The sequence below is a fragment of the Harpia harpyja genome, chromosome 9, assembly GCF_026419915.1.
Source record: "Harpia harpyja isolate bHarHar1 chromosome 9, bHarHar1 primary haplotype, whole genome shotgun sequence".
In the NCBI taxonomy this organism is placed as follows: Eukaryota; Metazoa; Chordata; class Aves; order Accipitriformes; family Accipitridae; genus Harpia; species Harpia harpyja.
The window spans coordinates 24,146,428-24,167,369 of NC_068948.1; the positions used below are offsets into that span (position 1 = coordinate 24,146,428).

The window sequence follows — 20,942 nt, forward strand, 5'->3', positions numbered from 1 at the left end:
TCATCTCTGCGACCACCAGACAACCACCATAAAGAGGCACTGCGCAAGCGCAGTTGAGAGGAGACTATGGAAATGACCTCTCGGAGCTAATTTTAATATGAAGCGGGGATAGGTCATGCATATGTATAGGCATATTGTGAATATGTAACACTTGATTGTATAAATTTGAAGCGAACTGCCGAGTCAGGCACGCACGACTTTGGTGGGACTACCGCCCGTGCTGCCCAGCGCTGAATGAACGTACCTACTTTACAATCTCACTGATTGTGGAGCCTGTTTTCCGCACGTCAGGGGCTTCCTCCCCTGAACGGCTCTGCCACACATTGCCACCAGTGCAGCAAGGTCCCCGCTAGCAAGTGTGCCCGGGATTTAAAAAGCAAGTGTCTGTGTGTGTTGGGGGGGGGGAGCTGTGTATCTAGCTAGCTAGCTCTATCTGTCGAGCTAGTACAACTAATTGCCAACAATCGATAACAGCAACAATCAATCAGAGGAGCACCGGGTGCCTATATAGTATTACACAAACTTATCTCCAAGAAAGTAAATCGCTAATAAAGCAAAGCCAGCAGCAGGACAAGCAGCGCCAGGGCAGAGGAGATCTCCCCTTTTGGGGAGTGGGTAAGTAGCACAAAAACATCCTGCAGGAAGAGGAAAAACAGAAAAGCCTTTTCCAGTTCCGACTTCCCTCACCAATGAGGTCTCCAGCCTGATCACACTGACTTCAGCAGCTAGGAGCATCAAGGTCTATAGTCACCAGTGCCAACAATACAGCATCGGTGCCATGAGCCCAGGTACTGCTGGACACATGTGGCTTTTTCCAGCGTTTATGGGATGCCAAGGGGAAGAGAGGGAAGAGTCCCCTCGAGAAATAGCCTGGCTTGCTTGTTTCTGCTTGTTCTTTTTTAAGTACCTTACCCTTTCCTTTTAGAAGGCAGCCACTTGTTTAAAGAACAAGGTGCTTTCTCAAAGTTAAAAGAATGCCTATCCCAGTTAAAATAAAACCCATTTTTGTTTAGATTTCATTAAGCCATTTTCTTTATCGCCTAAAATGATTTTCCAAAATGGATACACATCTTGCAAATATTGCCCATAATTCTATAATGGCATTTTCCAGATTGAGACATCAAAATGTCTTTGTGTGTATGTTGTAGCCTCAGCCAGCCCAGCTCTTGCAGGGCAAAGGCCCTTTCTTATGCAGCTGCATCTAAGATTAGGGAAGTGGGACATCCTCCTCTTGACAGAACCAGTGCTAAAGATCAACTCATGGATATCTTCCCTTATTTATGGCTTGTTATCCATCTGGTCAACTCTTTATCCATTCCCTGGTCCTCACCGCTGTCCACCTCATTGTAGAGCCCCCCAGCAGAAGGGACTGGACCCTGGTGTGCTCAGCCTTTACCACAGTCTGTGGGACAGGACTAAGGAGAATGGCATAAATGGAACCAGTTTCTCAACTCCATTTGTTCTTGGAGGGAAAACATTCTTTCACTGCTGATGGGAGTCCAGGAATGAATACAGCAGTATGTAGGGTGGATAATTTGTGCACCAGGGTGGGAACAAGCCAAACAGACCCTGTGTTGCATTATCTGACTCACTTAGAGCATCGCTTCATTCTGCCAGACATGTTACCCCCGAGACGCAGTCAGATGGCCGTGCGCCGCTACTGCTAAAGTAACAACCAGTAACACAGTGTTATGTGTTAGACCAGCATAGTGCATGTACATGCTGACAGTGCCTCAGCTCAGGAGATGGCTGAAGAATGATGGTTTATTGTAAATGCACTAGCGTGATGGCAAAAAGCTGCCTGAGCATGCCCTAGGCATATCTGAAATCTTAACTCCCAGCCTCCTCCCACTACCTGTTGAAGGCATAAATAACTACACAACTTGTAGCGGAGTGATAAAAATCTAATCCAAAATATTTTCACCAATTTTGACCTTTTTAATGCTGTGAAGCATAGTGCAGGAGTCCATCCAATACTAGAAACCTCTACTTCTTGGAGGGAAGGAGTGTTTTCTGCTAGGGTAAGACTGATTAAAAACCCACACAGTTCCAAGCTAATGCTTGTTTTATTAGAGTCTCATATAATGATTTTTAAATGTAAAATTCCCAATTTATGACACTCAAGAATCAAAATCTTAAAGCTTGTTGCTCTTTTTTCAAAAACTCTAGGTTGTGAAGAAAAAGACATTCTAACCTGACATCTTCAGTACATTAATTTGAAAATGTAAACAAAGTAGAATTTCATTTAAAGCATTAATAGTGGAGACAAGCAATGTGAAAAGCTGAATTACAAAAGAAACAATACAACTTGACATTCATGCTACAAGTTTACCTTTCCACAACCATTAGTACTTCCAGGTCAGTTCTTCCCACCAAAGAGATGCTGTAGTGGCGAGAAGATTATGCTGAGGAAACAACAACAACAAAAACGCCCACATTATACTTAAAGTACTTCTCTGAGAATTGTAACAACAAGGTAATTTCTGTCCACCAGAAAGACACAAGCCCAGCACAAAATAATAGAGGAAGACTGAAAAAGTAGAGGAAACAAAGAACAACCTGTGCCGTAACGGTCTAGTCTCAATAGTTAAGGAGACTAGCACACATTATGATTAACAAGGAGTTTCATTGCTTCCAAAACCAACCCACCTATCAAAGAAACAGTTACTGCCTATGTTCAACACGTGCTGTGCAGTGAACAGACCACTCTTGCGGCATACAGCTTCAACAGCTTTAGAGCACTCGTTTAGTCAGCAATGCCCAGCAACTGTTGGCATGGTTACTTTCATGTTTAAAATGGTGTCTTTGGGAGTCAAAGTTACAAAGGCCACAGTTGCTAAGCGGCCAAATAAAGGCCATACTTACCTTAACGGGACTGAAGGTCCCTCCCAGGAAGGCCCTGTGAGAAGGGGGACCGTTTAAGTCCTTTAAAAATCGGGCTGGAGATGGCACTCTTCAGCTGATAAAAGCCACATCCTGTGAGGGCTGTGACTGAGGTCAGTAACCCTCCCGTGAGGAGTTTTTTCCCCAAAAACAGCTCAGAAGAGGAACATTTCCTGGGAATGTTGCACCTTACCGCAAGACAAAAGGACATCCCTGAATGCTCCTTTGCCTTGGCAGACTTTGGTTTAACCACAGAAAAGAGGTACCCATTCTTCAATAGAATGCAGAATCACCTGAACTGCCAGAATCAGGCACAGGCTCTGACACAGGCTTGGACAGAGCCAGGACTGCTCATAGGTGCAGTATTAGTACCTTCTCCAGAACCTGGAGAGACCTCTTCCTCCTGACTCCACGTTTCCTTTGTTTATCATTTGGTCCATTTGCTGCAGTAGCTGCACCGCACCCTCAGCCTGACCGGTTCCTGTTCTTTGTTCAAGGTTAGATCCCACATGCCCCCCTGTAAGAAACAGCAGCAAGAACAAAAACACAAGCTTGCTCTCTCCACACTCCCTGCAGACCCAACGGCAGACCGTGAAACTGAGAGGTGGGTCCAGACTCTTGACCGACGTGACGCGTGGGAGCTTTCAAAGCAACCACAATGCAGACTGGCTTGGAGGTAGGCTCCCCTCCTGCAGCCCAGCTCTGAAAGAGCTATGTAGCCTGGCTCTATGGGTGGGAATTGCTTATAGCCAAAATCATTGCTGACCTACTGCTCTACGGTGCTGGAAAATACCAAACACCATTTTTAAAGGAAAATTAATACCAATGTCATCCTTGCAGCTTTTGATTTCATATGACTAATTTGAATGAAGCAAACCAGGAATTCCTTACTTACACAAACTCATTTGGTTACCGCCCACAGTAAGGGATGCTGGACTAAACTCACGCTCATTTTCTTTGGAGGAATTCTGAAAGGAAAAGGAACCCGAGAACTGTCACACAATGTAAAATTCTGTTCTACAGGAGATTTTTTGTTTCTTTGCTTGCTTGCTTGAATAACTAAAAGGCAAGGTCTACTCTATTGTTCTGTGATTTTATTTTCTTTCCTGCTACTATTAAGGCTTTCTTCACCAATATCTTTCTACCCCTCCCTCCTCAGGACATTCCCAGGCCTAACATAAAGCAGTAATTCATTGTGCAGACTTTAATATAGCAGATAGTGAAAGAGTAATAGCAGCTATGGCACAGACATTTTAAAAAACATCAACAGAGGTGCTGTGGGAAATAACAGCCGCTGGACAATACAGGTCCCTAGACATCAGCCCTGCCAAGACACAGTCATAGGAAGCAGGGTAACAGGGGAGGGACAAAAGTGAAAAGTGCCAGAAGCAAGAGGTGAGCCAGGAATACCTATTAGCAAGGCTATCAGCAATACAAAGGACCACAAACAACAAAATCACCAGGTAAGCTTCTTCAGGAGACGGTAAAACAACTTTGTCACAGACATAAGATCAGAGAAGAATAGATCCACTCCCCGATGGTGCTTCTCTTGCACTAAGCTCAGGTTCATGTGAAATTCCAAACTTCAGATGGCCAGAGATCTTCGCAGTTTAGTCTCAGAGCATTAACTAAGTTACGAAAATTATCTGCAGTGACAGGCTGAGCGTCTCTCAGTTCTCTTTCTTCCTTTCTTCCTTGGACTTCTACTGGTGCTCTTGGTAAGCAGAAAGATGCACAGGCTCAACTCCAATCATCCTGACCAGACAGCCTACTGTCAAAATCGCAGGCCTGGAAGGCATTTGGAGGAGAACTGAAAATGCAATCTATTTAACAGCCATCTGACTGCAGCACTTCCATGCTCCTCCTTTTGAATCGAGTGCTGATGCTGTAAAGTCAGTCTTACATGTACTAAGCAGACAGATTTCCTCCATGTTGTAACAAGACCGTTCCCTTTTCGAGATGCACTCTAAAACACTAGCTGGATTTGGATCCAAAAATCATACACTGCTGATAAACTGAACAAGAGCCCTGGAGGAATGATCAGAAGAATCCTGAGAAAGTACAGGAGCTACTGATATGTTTTTTCCTAAACCTGATCTTTCTTCTCATCCTATACCAAAAGAAAAAAAATGGAAATCAAACCAAATGGAAAGCATGTCACAGAAGCACCTGGCTCTTATCTCCTAAAAAAGCACATAAGGGAGAGGTCATCTGCCCAGGACTTCATGTGGTGCTCCTGACATCTGGTCTGGTATTCATAAAGACACCAGTTTGTGTCTGGAGCTCCCTCTCAGTATAACAGTGCCTTGACTAGTGAAAATTGCAGGTATGAGTCATGGTGGCACAAGCATCTCTTCTGGAGAAGGTTCTTCTCACCTGAACTGGTATTTGCTAAGTTGATGATTCATTCATCATAGTTCCAGTTTACCTGGAAAGAGCTCAGGACATGTCCTCCCACATCAGTTAACACGGTAGGAGGTTATGGTGATGTCTGCCACCTACCACATCATTTCTCAGGGTCCAACATGCTAACCCGGAGCTCCAGCTTCCAAGGACCCTAACATTTGGGAAATTCAGCCACTGTACAAGGAGCGGAGGCATTCTGGGGACAGTGATTATAGCAAAGCGGGTAATAAAAAAAGCATATTTCAGAGGATGACCTTATCCCACCAACAGAGTGTTTGGAGCACCTGAGGAAAGAAGCCAGAAAGGGCATGTGTAGAGAGACCTGTCACTAATCCTGCAAATGTAACCTGAGGGGAAAAAAAAGGGATACAGGTTTTGGAGACAAATCAGCCCACTTGTTTTAGAGAAGTTCTTCTGTACTGAATGCTCCTGAGGAGTTACCAGGCAGTCTCCTTCCTATCTTGAAAATCCAACAAACCTGTCAAAAACCCCTCTTCTGAAAGAAAGTTTTGGGCTTACAACAAGGCGAGGGCTGTTTCAATACAGGAGTTTACCTGTGCAGGCTGAAGGTAACCATGCAACTAGCAGCACCTGAAATTGCAGGCCACTGTATATGCAGGGGATCCCTGCAGAGCAATTATGCTGAGATTGGCCCTTTGAAACCAGTTCTATAGGAGCAAGCAGGCAGTATGACCTTGTTGCAAATACTTTGATAAGGAACATTACTGTGAAGTTTGTAACGCAGTTATGGAGACTTAAGGAACATTACAACATGTGCTAAGCATAATCATAAGAATACAAGTATTGTTGACAGTCAGTTAACCATAGAATTTTAACACAGATTGATTAATTATAGTGGTTTGTTTTAAGAAATTGTTATGGACCTTAGTTTTGTTGCTTAGAAACCTTACTTTGATCAAAGTTCTGGTTAATGGATTATGTGAGATCAACCAATGATTGTTTTAACATAAGAATATTAATAAGGTGGTATGATTAAAAGACCAATCATTGAAAAGGAATTAACATAGAATGTATTTTTGTGTAATCTAATATATGATGGCAAGAATCGTACTGCGCAGAATCACCTAAGAGAGGTCAAGAAGTGGACAAGTGAGGAAGACTATGGAAGACCACCAGAGGGCTTCTGAAGACCACCAGAGACCTTCAATGCGCCTGCGTAAAGGACATTTACATATGTTAATAGTTTCCCGGAAAACTAATGATTATGAATAACATTTTTTGGAAATCTAGTGAATATGTATAACAGGTGTGCATTTAACCTGCATAGTTAAACCAGACAGGTGCACACGATAGGTGGAGCGATCCCCCGTGTGCCCAGCGCTGCAATAAAGGAGTGCCTGCTTCTTAACTTCTCATTGCTGTTAAGGAGTTTTATTCCGGATTTCGGCAACAACCTGGCCACCAGGCAGCAAGCCCACTGTCCTGGTTTCAGCTGGGATAGAGTCAACTGTCTTCCTAGTAGCTGGTACGGTGCTATGTTTTCAGTTCAGTGTGCGAAGAATGTTGATAACACTGATGTTTTCAGTTGTTGCTCAGTAGTGTTTAGACTAAAGTCAAGGATTTTTCAGCTTCTCATGCCCAGCCAGCGAGAAAGCTGGAGGGGCACAAGAAGTTGGCACAGGACACAGCCAGGGCACCTGACCCAAACTGGCCAACGGTGTATTCCATACCATGTGACGCCCCATCTAGTATAGGAACGGGGAAGTGGGGGCAGGGAATCGCCGCTCAGGGGACTAGCTGGGTGTCAGTCGGCGGGTGGTGAGCAATTGCACTGCGCATCATTTGTACATTCCAATCCTTTCATTATTACTGTTGTCATTTTATTAGTGTTATCATTATCATTATTAGTTTCTTCTTTTCTGTTCTATTAAACCCTTCTTATCTCAACCCACGGGTTTTGCTTCTTTTCCCGATTTTCTCCCCCATCCACTGGGTGGGGGGGGAGTGAGTGAGCGGCTGCGTGGTGTTTAGTTGCTGGCTGGGGTTAAACCACGACACCCACAGACGACATTTCCATAAAGCTCAACCAGTTGTGGAGAGGTCCAAAAGGTTTCTGAAATGGGGGCAGCATGTCATCATGCAGAAACACACAGAAATCTGGGCATCTGATGCAACTGTTTACCTCCCAAGGAACAGTGGGAGAAGAAGCTGTTCCTTTTATACCACTGGGCAACTTCCTTTCTGGACAACCCCAAGAGGAATGAGCCTGCCTCCTCGGAAAAGACTCTCTCTGAAGAGCTGGAGAAGGAAGGCGGCCCAGAAGGCAATAGTGTGGCAGGGATTTGAACTAAATGCAGGATGGCTATCAGGATCCAGAAAATGGATGAAATGCACTGGGACATTTGGGAGGATGGGCAACAGCCAGGAGGAGGAGAACAGGGGGGTGAGGGAAGACCCTTTTAACTAAAGGGTGTGCCTAACAGCAGCTCTGTCAAAGCAGCCGTTTAGCCTGTGGGCTAAAAACGAAAGAATCTCGCCCTCCTGACAAGGTCTCTGGAGAACAATGGGTTTAGAAAGCAACTGCCAATCCCTCTGGAACAATACTGTCGTAAATCTGCCTTCTGATGACATAGCGGGAAAAGGCATGACACTGTTTCAAGATGAGAGAGATGCTTGCAAGGCCATCTACACAGAGAGGACACTGGTGGGGAGTGGCAAGTACTCGCAGCAAAGCCAGTGTCAAGGTGTCAGCACCCACTGTTGGCCCTTCATGGAGTTCTGCACAAAGGGGCATCTGAGGTAAAAGAGGACTGGAGGCTTGAAGACAAGGCAGGGCATCCTTCAGGTTCAGCTCCGAGAAGCTAAGCTCACCCCTAGAGTTTGTAGCTTCACAGTCAGAAAAGCCTGTGTTGGCTCCTGGTAAAACTCATCCCGTGGCTAAGTTTGATGAGCAGGAATCACAAATGTCTCCATGCAGGTGATGCAGGTGAAAAAGGAAAAAATGTTACCTGAAGGCATTTTTATGCTTGCCACTTTAAGAATCTAGGGCTAAACAGATGGTGTTGTCTCTTCCTGAATATTCTGTAGCTTACCATTTCAAATCCATGCTCTGCTTTACTTGTATGGCGAACACACTCGGCTCCAGTTCTAAAAATAAGTCAAACAGATAAGAACTGAGTTTACAAAAAGTCACAAAAAGGAAGCAATCTTGTAAATGGCTACTCAAGTATTTCATTAGAAATTAAGGTTTTAGTACCTCTAGCCAACAAGATAGATACCCTTAATCTGTATTTGTACTCATGTTTCAAAGTCTCATTTAAAAAATGAAAATAGGCACTCATTCCAGTATTAGGCTTTCTGCTTTTCTAGTAAGCCAAACAAGCAGTTAAAGAGAAAAACAGCGTGACGTGACAGGGAAAGGGGGATGAGCAGTGAGGTGAGAAAGCTTGCAAATCCTACAAGATTACTGACACAAAGAGAAGGGCAGGTAGCAAAGAACCATAGAAAGATCTTACAAGACTCAGTCGTGGAGCAAATAAAAAGGCAGAGAGGTACAAAGTGATGCACATGGGGAAAAAGAGTCCTGGCTTCACACACAAAATAGTGCTCTTGGAGCTGATCAGCATCACCTGGAGATTCTGACAGCTCAACACTCAACAGCACCCCAAGAAAACCCAAATCCAAATGCCCCATGAGGACTTACAAGCTAAAGAGCTTGTCCAAAAAGAAAAAAAAGATCAAGAGGTGGTCTGACTACAGTAGGCAAACTCCTTCCCAGGGTGGGGGAATGCTCAGACTGAATGCTCAGCTCTTCAGTCTAACAGAGTAATTGGGGAAAAATGACAGGAGGCTTGAAGTTGATGCCTGACCAGTTTAATTTTGAAATCAAGAATACACTTTAGAATTATTAACTGTTTTAATCTTTTCTGGAATAGCGTAACTGCTGGGGCAAGACACAGAACTAAGAGAGAACTGCCAGACTGGATCATGAAATAGCCCTTTCTGGCCTTGTATCTTATGAATCTACAAATCACGCCTTGGCTAAAAGAGATTAGAAAGCATTCTGGATCCTGGTCTCATTCTTCACTCATGTCCAGCAGTTTTATTGTGACTAGAAACTGATGGAGAGGGCGGGGTGGGGAATGAAAGGACTACATTTGTATGAGCAGGAAAAGAACTGGCTTCAGACTTCTCCCATTATAATCTCTGCCTGAAATATATTTGGGAATTGGGTAGAATATAAGGCAACAAGGGAGATGATTTGACATGGTCTGTACGTCGCCATGGAAGGGGAAAGGTGAGCATAAACACTTCCGACCACAACGCTGGATCTGGGACTCTCTGCCACATACTTGTGAATATTAAGTAGACATGAATCTTCTGTTTTTAAAAGCTACACTCCATGAAAGAAAGAAGCCTGCTAGACTGTAACTAATAATGGGCCTGCCTCTGAAAGGTAATCAAGAACTAAACTTGAAGTTAGCCACCATGAGCCAGCATTGCACCCTCATGCTGAAGGCGGCCAGCAACACCCTGAGCTGCGTTAGGAAGAGTTTTGCCAGCAGCTCGAGGGAGGTGATCCTTCCCCTCTCCTCAGGGCTGCTGAGGTCAGTCTGTGTACTCCATCCAGACTGGGCTCCCCAGGACAAGACTGGGACTCATTGGGGTGAGCCCAGCAAAAGGCCACAAAGATGATGAAGGGACTGGAGCACTCTTCATATGTGGAGAGGCTGGGAGAGCTGGGACTGTTCAGCCTGGCGAAGGCTCAGGGGGCTCTTATCAATGTACACCTGATAGGAGGCAACGAAGAAGAGGGAGCCGGGCTCTCCTCAGCAGCGCCTTCTGGCAGGACAAGAGGAAAAGGGCGCAAATTGCAAAACATGGAATTAACTCTGAACACAAGAAAAAACTTTCTGACCGCAACTGTGGTCAAGCACTGCAACCGGCTGCCCGCAGAAGTTGTGGCATCTCCACCCTTGGAGTCCACTCAAAACCTGAAGGGACATGTCCTGGGCAACCTGCTCTGGGTAACCCTGCTTGAGCAGGAGGGGTTGGACTCGATGGTATCAAAGGTCCCGAAAACCTCAATGATTCTGTGAAAGCCACAGATAGAGATCTCAGCTGCAAGCCAAGAGTCATCAGCTGTCTCAGAGGAACAAGCTGGGAGGCAGCTAGAAAACTGTTCCCAGTTCTTCCCTTGTCATCCCTGCCTCAGGTGTGCAAGCCAGTGCACTGCTTTGTCGAGCTGCCCAGTTCTCATCCCGCTGTGATTCTACAGGTAACGTTAACACAAAGGAGTTAGACAGTAAGAGCTCTAGTTAATGGCATGGGAACCTGAAAGCACAGGACAACTTTTCTCCAAACATGGACAATGCTGCTTAGATTCTGTCACCTGTGGAAGAGAAGGAAGAAGACAAATGGGCCAAAGGGTTACACAGGAATGAAATATTAGGAAGGTACAAGAGACATCAAAAACATTGATATGTGCCCTGGAAGACTATTTTGTAGTCAACTGACCTGTCCATACCCGACTGTGAGCGTGAGGCCTCTGCTCCGACTTCCACTCTTATCCTCTTCACCGTTTCTTCCACTGCAGCACTTTCTGACACTTCATTTCTTCTCTTGACCTTCAAAACATTGCAAAGTTGGTATTGATAAAATTTGATTTTGACTTTTCTATTTTAGAACAAAACTCAGACTTAATATACATCCATATTTTGCAACATTGTCCATGCTTATACAACAAAAAACAAAAAAAAAAGATTCAGGAATAAAAGATTAGCTGCCTTATTCAAACAGAAGGTAAGCACTGAGAGACCATGCAGAGAATTATGCTTAACAGTTTTAAACAAGAACTGCTGCTTCCCAGGACATCCTATTTGTTCCATTTTTAGAGGAGGGCCTAGGAATGTAATTAGCAGGAATGTAATGCTAGCAGAGAGAGTGGGATTTTCTTTGGGGGAATTCAGACAGGACACCTTCACTAATTCACTCCATCTTCAGACACTTACCCGTATTGAAAACAAAGCCACCCTGAGCTCTCACTAAACAACAACTTTCCAAAGAAGCTTGACTTTGTGGTTTAGGATACATACAGCACTTAGGAAACTACTTAATTATTCAGCAATATTGACCTCATACAGACTCTCACGGTGAAGAAACCATTTGACAGCTCAGCTCAGACTTGCAGAAAACACATTTAATTGAAGCCAGCATGGCCCTCGCATCCTGAGGCAGGACTTCATTCAAAGTCTGCTAGAATTGACAGGAAGGTTTCCCTCAACTTGGATGGTTCTAGGGAAGAATTCAGTCCCACCTTACACTGCCTGACACCCAGAAACAGGAGAACTATAGCATTGCCTAGATACATATTCTGCTTCTCCAGACTATTTGGAATATAACTTTAAAAAAAAAAACCAAAACACAAAACACAACCACACTCACAACTTACAAGCTCATCACTGCCCTTGTTTACTTCTTTACCTGTAACAGAGGTATTATAAAATCTGGTGAATATTTGGCGACTGGACTTTCTTTAACCAACTTTAAAGTACATTTTTGCATTGCACCTCACTTCCTGAGAACAAGATAAACTACTTAGAAACAATGCTGGACTTGCATATGATATCTTGAAACTGAAGAACTGCAAATACAGCTCTTTAAGAATTCCTGGCTATGAATAAACAAGCCAATGGGATGGGGACAATGGCTTTGGACTACTTGTCCATTTGATAAAGGAGACCAGAATATCTACTAAGCACTCACAAGAAAGACCAGCAGCTTCTCCCAGGGACGAATAATCAGAACAGGAAATAGTAAGAAAAAACACTCCGTTTTCACAACAGAGGAGGTTAAACGCAGAGTCCCACAGAGGTCTCAGCTGGGGCCTGAGGCTGTTCAGGGAATTCATAGAAAACGGGGAAGATGAGACACTAGGGAGGTGACATTTGCTAATTATACAAAAGACATTATTACTATTATTACTATCATTATTTAGAAAAACAAATGCATTCTTTCTTTAGGAAAATAGAAACAAAGAATGTGAAGTTCAATGTCAACAAATGTAGTCAAGCATAAGGAAGAAAAACATGTGTTCCATATATATGTGCTGGCTCCAGCTTAGCTACTGACATTCAAGAATGAAGGTTGGGAGCCACTGGGCATTGCTTCATAAAAATACTAGCTGAAGAGTCAGCAGTGGGTGAAAAGGCAAAGAGAAATTCTAGACATTTTCGAAAAGCAATACAGGACAAAAGAGAACACATTGCTATGCTCTATTTCAAATCCATGGTACAGCCATACCGCATGCAGTTTTGCACCCTCTAATTCAAAGACACAGTAGAGGAAGGGAAAGGGAAAAGCAAGACATAGATCATAGATGTTTCCAGACATTATCCAAACATAACCATAGTGACTTACCACAAGATACGCTTTGCTGAAATGAGTTGAGTTCTAGATACATAGTGCAAATGTAGGGATAAGGCACAAGGTGGACATTCTCATGTTTGAATCTCATCTTCGATACTCTCTCCCATTTACTCAAATCTGAGAACAACGATAAGACTTAAGAACATAGCACTAACATTTCAAAGGAACGGGAGTCCTGACAATGTCTTCTTGTAAAGCTTCAAAAGTCATACCACACTGAACATATATGCATAAGAGAGCAACTACAATCTGTCGGTATGAACTTTGTGAAAAAACACTAGTAACACATTACAAGAAACACTCATCCAGGTGATACTCTCCCATCAGTGGCTTGTATTAATAGCGTTGTGTTTCCTTAACTGTATCTGGCTTCAGTCCTGGCATCTTCCCACAAGAAACAACATGCCAGGCTCTTCCAACCCTGTGAATAAAACCTCATCAGCTTTCCTAACTAAAAAGTAATTCTTTTAAAAATTATTTTTAAAACTGAAAAGAACTAGGATTCATAAGGAGTAGCATCATTACATTCACTTTACAGTTCAAAATGGGAGGAAAACAGATAATTGACATGAGAACTGCCACAGTCACAGATGTTCCTTCCTGGGGGTGCAGTTTGCACACCTAGGAGCACATGCATGCAAGAATGGATGACGCCAGACAGCAGTCTCCTTACATGCCTCTGATCTCAGGAAGAAACAGGTAACACAAATACTTTTAGTCCATTTGCTAGCAGAAACTAACATCCTGAAGAGTGGAGATGAAGCCCAAGTTTTGCCTAGATGAAACACTGACGCAATCAGTTCCTTTAAGGGATGAAATTGCTCGTTTGAGTTTGGCTTGAAGGACTCCCACAGCTGGTGATTAACTAAGAGGTATGCTGCAGCAAGGAGGCCGACACACAGATTGCAGGACAACTCATCACGCCAGGCCTCTGAGCTTGCAGTTCTCATCAGGGCCTGGTGCTGGCTGAGCAGGTGGATGGACTTCCAAGTTCTAGAAATACAAGTTCGTGAATCAAACCCTCCTCAAGCACACAGGCAAAACTGGCTGCGCTTTAGTGAAGCAAACGAACAATGGGGCTTCATTTGTTTGGGTGCTTTCTGTCTGACAATGCTCTGGGCGACTTTCTCTTCCTGGCAGTAACAGGAATAAGTTGCTCTCATACGTACCAGCTTCTGACAGAGAAAGAGGATGACCTCATTCTTGCCTGCTAGTACGAGGAGTGGCAATAATGCAGTCTGCCAAGACTGGAAGGGAATGCCTTGGAGGCGGAAACATGTGGGTGTTCATTACTCCTGGGCACTTGGAATCACAGGAGGTGATGCCAAAGGGCCTGATCCAATTCACAAATTGACACACCTTAGGACTGAAAAGGCTTCTCCTTCAACTAACTTACTTTTCTCTTCAACAACAGCCTCAGGAGAGTAACTTCTTCTTAAGCCTTCACACTAAGCAACTACAATATTTCATCCTAATATACCTTACAAGAAAACTACTGCAGTCTTCTCTACTAGTGGACCAACGCTGCTGAGCCTGTAAGGAGCATTTTACATTTTATTAGCCTTCTGAAACAACGCACTAGCTTTGCTTGCAATCGCATTACGTGGGCTTCCTGGGACTTTATATATACACGTTCATTTTCTCTGGCTAAATCAGATTTGGAACGCAGGGGTGTTCATCCAAAAACACTGCAAAACACTCTTTTCCCATCAGTTCTCTGAAGGCAACAACTGAGAAGGATCTTCAGCTAACGTAAAACTGCAAAGGTCAAAGGATTGGTACTCCAGCTAAAGATCTGCACACTACTAGACATGAATGTCGAATTAAGCAATGCCCAACAGGTGCAAGTCATTGAATCTTTTATTTTACAAGTAGGAAAGAAAGGATACATGGAAAGATAGTGAAGTGGTCTGTAGAAAATGGACGTAAATCATCAAGATTTCCAAGGATTACTCGAATCGCTTCCTGGAGAGGCCAAAACAAGAAAGGAAGGAAGAATATTAACAATATAGCCACAATTCCACTGTCAAGTACAGTTTTGAGGCTTGGAAAAAAATTAACATTACAGTTTGCATGAATCGTGGAAGAGCAGGTTCTAGGTATTTTGCTTTTCTCCCTCCCCTTCTTTCCGCTGCTCCTTCCCATTACCTTACAGCACGCTGCCCTAACAGATTCACAGAAACTGAAGTGAAAGAATGTCTTAATCTTGAATTAACACAGAAGCATTACTATGGAAACTGGAGGTGTGCTTTTAAATTTAAGAAGTTTTACATTTAAGAAGCCTCCTTCTTGCCAGCAAAACACACGTAGTATTGACCTGTTGCAAAAATAAACGTATTCCCCTTTTTCTGAATATTGACGCAATTCAGTTACAAAGGAACTGTAATTCAGCCCCAACAAATTCCTGCTTTATAAACGGGAAACTTTTTCTAGTAATACCTTTCAATATTATCAAAAGTGAAAAAGAAAAAAAAATTAACTGATAATTTTCCACATCAACTAAAATCAGCACATTTTCTTCAATGATATTTACAATGTTGTTACTGTACTCTGAAGATTTGTTTAAAATTAAGTAACAGGAGCATTTTTGAGCAGGCAGTATATTGGTCTCATTTCCTCAGGAATGGCAGGGTCTTTCTCCTGTCTCAGGAAGAAGATGACAAGAACAGAATTCATCAGTTGTCACCAAGCTTGGTCACAAAGTAATGGCGTCATTAAAAGAACATCCACTGGCTCCCCCAGCTCCACAGCTATGAGGAAAGCACGTGCAATTAAGCATGAGATTAGCTGCTGTCAAGCTAGCTCACCAGTACTGCCACAGCTCCTGAAAAACTAGGAGGGTCTGAGAGCTAGTCAAGCCTGAGAAGTTCAAAGCAGTGGTCAGGTCTGGGGCCGAGAGTGAAACCATGGGAAACTGCTACTGGAGAATGAATCTGAACAGGAACCAGAAAGGGACGGGGTGCAACTAGCTCGACAAATAGGAGTTTTCATTTGTCTAATTTTAACAGGCAGTAGCTTCTTTGAAATATTTCTGATAAAGGCATTACTCGCTTACGCTAATGCTGCCTGTTGATGACATTTTTCATTTACGTCATTTTTTTCACCCTCGTACTCTCCAGAGAAGTTCCCCATTACTCGCACTTGAAACCCTGCATTTGACAAAACGTCCTCTGTCCCATAACGAACAAAAGATTTGCTCAACCTAACATTCAGTTAAGGTCCCGTGGACCTGCTTCATCTCCTACCTCTAACTCCTTGACAGCACTTTCAGTGGTGTCGAGATCCAGAGCGCTGTGAAACAAACAGAGAGTTAGTCCCACCCCGCTCAAAAAGCAATGGAGCTACATTCCTTCTAAGAGTTTAAACAACAAAACATCATTCCCATTGCACAGAGAAAATACTTAGCAGGCAGATGAATTCCCAATTTATTGTTCTTAAAAAACATCCCTTATTCCACAAGGACTGTTTCTTTTCACTTTTCTGCCCATTTGTATTTTGTGTGTCTGAGGATTCAATGGATGAGAGATCAGATCTTTTCAGTCGATTCTCAGCAACCTTTAGGATTGGGTTTTCTGACAAGGTGCCCTCAAACCAGCACCTCTCCCTTCCAGCCTATCACAATGCCATTGTGCTCAAGGGACTAAAAGAAGGAACCAGCAGGATGTGTCTCTTAATCCTCTCCATGGTGCAAACCTGCAGAGAACAGGCCTTCACAGCATTGGAGCTAGGCCCTGTGATGCTGGGAGTTGTGTACTGCCTGCATCAAACTGTGTTCCCAATTACTAACTACATCTTTTGTAAGCCAGCTTCTCAAAAGTTGTTTGCTGCTAGGTATCGGCCAATAATAAAATGCACAGGGAGAGAGAAGGTCTCAAAGAAAAGCCAAACCCATTAAAAAGTAAACAAGTGTCAGACAAACATCACTTGGAAATAAGGAAATACGGTGGAGTGTAAGGAATTATGGCATGCAAGTATTCTCTGGTATATGGTTTGGCAGGCAGCCATTCTCATATCCTCTACATTCAGGGGCCCCAGCCAGAACTCAGTCAGAGACGAGAACTTTCCTTCTTCTTCAGAAAGGCTCTCTCCTTGCTTGATACAGAACAAGTTAATGAAAGGAATTACACAGTGCACCACAGCAGAAGGACAGATATCACCCACCCAAGACTTGCGCTGTGGTCATGAAGTCTTCATGGATCAGCAGGGACACAAAAGCACGATTCAGGAAGGGACGCTGCCGCGGCGATGAGGAGAAGAGGGCAGAAAGAATGGAAGAAAGCAAGGGGCAATGACAGACTGCCAAACTCAAACAAATGCAGTGCGCTCCCTGCCATCAGGAGATCAAACACCTGCAGGATGTTCAGAAACATACGTGCACTACTGGCAGTGCCTTCTAAAGGGATTACGCTGAGGGAAAGACCTTAGTCACAGACAAGAAGAATATTTCAAGCATCTTCTGAACACTACATGACACCACAAGACATGCAGCAGAATTTCAAAGACCCAGCCTACTTCTCCAAAGGAAAAAGGAGACAAATCTGGCACGAGATTTAACGTAGCTTCAGGTCTGGAGACAGACTAATTGGCATGGTGTTCATAGCACATTCTCTTCAATTCTTCTGCAGCTAACAGTCACTTCCAGAGTAAATCCAGGCCCTGGCAATGCCTGTGCACATCTGATTGCAAAAGCAAATTCACTCACACTCATAAAACCACTCTCTAGGCAGAGGCTTGAGTCATTGCCTAAGGCATTTTAGCCCTGCTGCAACCTCACTGGCAAGAAAACAGGGTTTTCGGGATGCCACAATGCTTTTCTCTTTCCCTGATGCAGGGATACTTCCTGGCTCAAAAGGATCTCAGTCCTAGTTTCTGCATGGGTGCCACCACCTGAAAAGAGACTTAACCTCAACAGTTTAGATGACTTTCCAAAAGCCTGTGAGGGCATCAACCTTGAACTGCAGTCTGATGATGACCACAGCCTTGAAGGATGTACACAGGGAGCCAGATTATGCTGAGCCACTGCTTTGGCTTATGAATACTATCATTATTAATTACTTATCAGAGGCTGAGACAGCAACAACTCATAAGTTTCAGACCAAGTTTGAGCCCTACAGAACACTCCTTCAGCAGGACCCAAACTATAAGCACCTGCTTTGGAATACCACCCTTAAACCCAAGCAGCTCCAGCTCCTTTTTCAGAGCAGCTCAAACTTCTGGAATTATTATAGATTGCAGCCTCCAGGATTCTGAGTCCCCTCTCAAACTAAAGGCTCCAGAGCTCCTTGAGTGAGCTGGTCAAGATTTTGCCCACTTGCAAAAGCACTTGCCCATCATCTCTGTGTGCCTGACTAGCAGACACAAGCAGATTCCTCCAGGGCAATACCCTCAGGGAAAGTCTCTTTTTCACTTCTGAAGGACCATCCTCTTCACTTGTTTTACATCTTCCCCAGCTGACCAGACTACTCAGTACCCTGTGCTTTAGTTACTTTGCTGGCTACTAACTCAAACTTCCCATTTGAGCCTTACCACACAACTGTTACCTCCCACAACCCTCCTATTCATTGTCCCCTGCACATGCAAAGGCTGCTTTCCTTTCTCTGCCTTGCATGCCAGCAGTACCACAGACTAAAACACTCTCCCTTCACTCTCATTTCTCAGGCTTGCTGCTACAGTGCCTTCTAGAAACAGAGAGCAGCAGTTACCCTAAAGGTCCTGCTCAGCCCCTCTGCCTGCAGGAGAGGCATGCTGTTGTTTCAAAACCACAGGACAGGTTTGTCACAAACACATTTGAAAGAGGAGTGGCAGTGCAAAGGGAACCTTGACAGAGAAAAAATCCCAAGAGCACAACAAACAACTACTGCCAGCAGCCAGTGAGAGTTTCCAAAGACTCTTTCCACACCCACACTTGAGCGCCAGATTGCCAGGCCAGCGAAAGGCACATTGCTAACAGCAGACAGCCCAAGAAATAAGTACATACTTTGAGTACAGAGCTCCACGGCTGTGCTGGTTAATTAATGTGAGAGTTAATTTTCCCCACAGTAGCTTGGATGGGGCTGTTTTGCATTTCTGCTGAAAACAGTGTTGATAACACAGGGATGTGAGCAGTGCTTACACAGCATCAAGGCCTTTTCTGCTCCTCTCACTGCCCCACCAGTGAGTAGGCTGGGGGTCCACAAGAATTTGGAGGGGGGACAAGGCTGGGACAGCTGACCCCAACTGACGCAAGGGATATTCCAGACCATAGGACGTCATGCTCAGCAATAAAACTGGGGGAAGAAGAAGGAAGGGAGCACATTCCCAAGAAACAGTTAGGCGTGATGGAGCCCTGCTTTCCTGGAGATTAAATGCCTGCCTGACAATGGGAAGTAGTGAATGAATTCCTGATTTTGCTTTGCTCACGTGCACAGCTTTTGCTTTACTTATTAAACCATCTTTATCTCAACCCATGAGTTTTCTTACTTTTACCCTTCCGATTCTCTCCCTCATTCCACTGCAGGGCAGTGAGCAAGTGGCTGTGCAGGGCTTAGCTGCCGGCTGGGGTTAAACCACTACAAAGGCTCTAGAGCTTCTCAGTTAAAGACTTACAAAATTTAAAAATACCATCAGTAAAACCAGCCTCTTTTTCCACTGAAGCACGAAATCCACACATGGCAGTGAAACAGGAGCGGTTTTTACAGCTCACATTACTCTCTCAGGCTGATGCTCAGCCTGTGCAAGGACAGTAGCCACTTGGAAGTGACCACTTCCACGGTCAGTGAAAGAAGGCAGGAAAAGGGCAGCCCTCACAATCTGAATTTAGGGTCTCCTATTAACCCACTGCTACATGCAGTCATCAAACCGCAGGTTGTAGCTTTAACATGCTTACCTGTTGAAGTTGCCATAACGGATTTTAAATTTGTACACAAGCCTGCCTGCATGAAGAAACCTTGTTTCAGGCAACCGACAGGTAAATGGTTTCAATGACATCTTCCTTTCTCCCGGAATGCCAGCCTAGGGAAGGAAGCAGGAGAGTCAAGGGGACATTACTGCTCTGGAAATGCCACTGCCGACCTCCATGAAGCTTGACAGGCCTCTTGCCCCGGGGGCTGCCAAGAACGCCCGGGCAGGACTGTGTCGCAGCCCGCCACCGACGCCAGGCTGTGAGGGACACCCCCGGCGGCTGCGGGTCCCTGCGAGGACGGACAGCCGGCAGAAACTCCTTTCTCTCCACAGCCGCAGGTCTCCCCGGTGCCCGCCGGCCTCCGCCGGACAGCCACCAGCGGCAGGCAGTCCCCTGCCGCCCCCGCAGCCCCGGGGGCGGCAGGGAGCGACCGGGGCTGGCCAGGCCTGTGGGGGGAAGGCCGGCACCCGGCGCCCCGGCCTGCCGCGAGGGGAGATGCCGCCGCCGTCGCCTCAGCCCCGCTGCCGGCCTGCGAGGCCCCCCGGCAGCCCCGGCGCTGGGGACCGCCGGGCAGCCCACCGCTCCACGGAAGCGGAGGAGCCCCCGCCAGGGCCACCGGTCCCGCCGCGCCCGCCGCCCGCCCTTGCCTCAGGCGGGGCCGGGCCGGGGCTGCGGCCGGAGCAGAGCTGAGGGGAGCCGAGTCAAGCCGAGCCTAAACGAGATGAGCCGAGCCCAGCCGAAACGAGATGAGCCGAACGGAGCCGCGCCGAGCCCAGCCGAAACGAGACGAGCCGAACGGAGCCGAGCCGAGCCCAGCCGAAACGAGATGAGCCGAACGGAGCCGAGCCGAGCCCGGCCCGAGCGGAGCCGAGCCCGGCCCGGGCGCCTCCTCCCTCTGCTCCAGCTCCCCACAGCCACGCGCTGCTCTGCACTGGCTGCTGCTGCTGCTGCGCTGCAGAGGCAACTGCATTTTGGGGCTTGGAGCGCTTTGGGTGCCAGCGTGAGCCCAAAGCATCAGAGGAGTTGGCCTGTACCTCCTGGCAGGCCTTGCAGCTGCTTTCAAGGGGCTCTGGGCTTTGCCCAGGCCTCTCAAGTCAACGTTAACTCTGGTGCCTAATGGCAGTACCCTGGTGACGTGCGGAAAACAGACTCCACAATCGGTGAGATTGTAAAGTAGGTATGTTCATTCAGCGCTGGGCAGCACGGGGGGGTAGTCCCACCAAAGTCGTGTGCGCCTGATTTGGCAGTTCACTTTAAATTTATACAGTCAAGTGTTACATATACATAGAGTTTCACAATACGCTTATACATAGGCATTACCTATCCCCGCTTCATATTATAATTAGCTCTAGGAAGTCATTTCCATAGTCTCCTCTCAACTGCG

The 20,942-nt window shown here is 45.4% G+C and overlaps 1 protein-coding gene across 3 annotated transcripts; it reads right to left on the reverse strand.

The window, feature by feature from the left end:
- Positions 1–1,915: 1,915 nt before the first annotated feature.
- MAJIN (membrane anchored junction protein) lies at positions 1,916–19,776 on the reverse strand. 3 transcript variants are annotated; one of them, XM_052797873.1, is made up of 10 exons: positions 19,544–19,776; positions 15,924–15,969; positions 14,568–14,643; positions 12,670–12,795; positions 11,702–11,733; positions 10,768–10,877; positions 8,343–8,397; positions 3,779–3,851; positions 3,256–3,400; positions 1,916–2,405 (listed from the first exon to the last, which is right to left on the reverse strand). In XM_052797873.1, the coding sequence occupies exons 1-10, from the start codon at positions 19,642–19,644 to the stop codon at positions 2,360–2,362; spliced, it is 810 nt and encodes a 269-aa protein (XP_052653833.1). In that variant the 5' UTR covers positions 19,645–19,776; the 3' UTR covers positions 1,916–2,359. The 3 variants fall into 3 exon arrangements, with proteins under 3 accessions (XP_052653833.1, XP_052653835.1, XP_052653836.1); XM_052797876.1 differs by having other exon boundaries at positions 2,317–3,071; XM_052797875.1 differs by lacking the exons at positions 12,670–12,795; positions 14,568–14,643; positions 15,924–15,969; positions 19,544–19,776 and adding an exon at positions 13,352–13,645.
- Between the last annotated feature and the right edge of the window lie 1,166 nt (positions 19,777–20,942).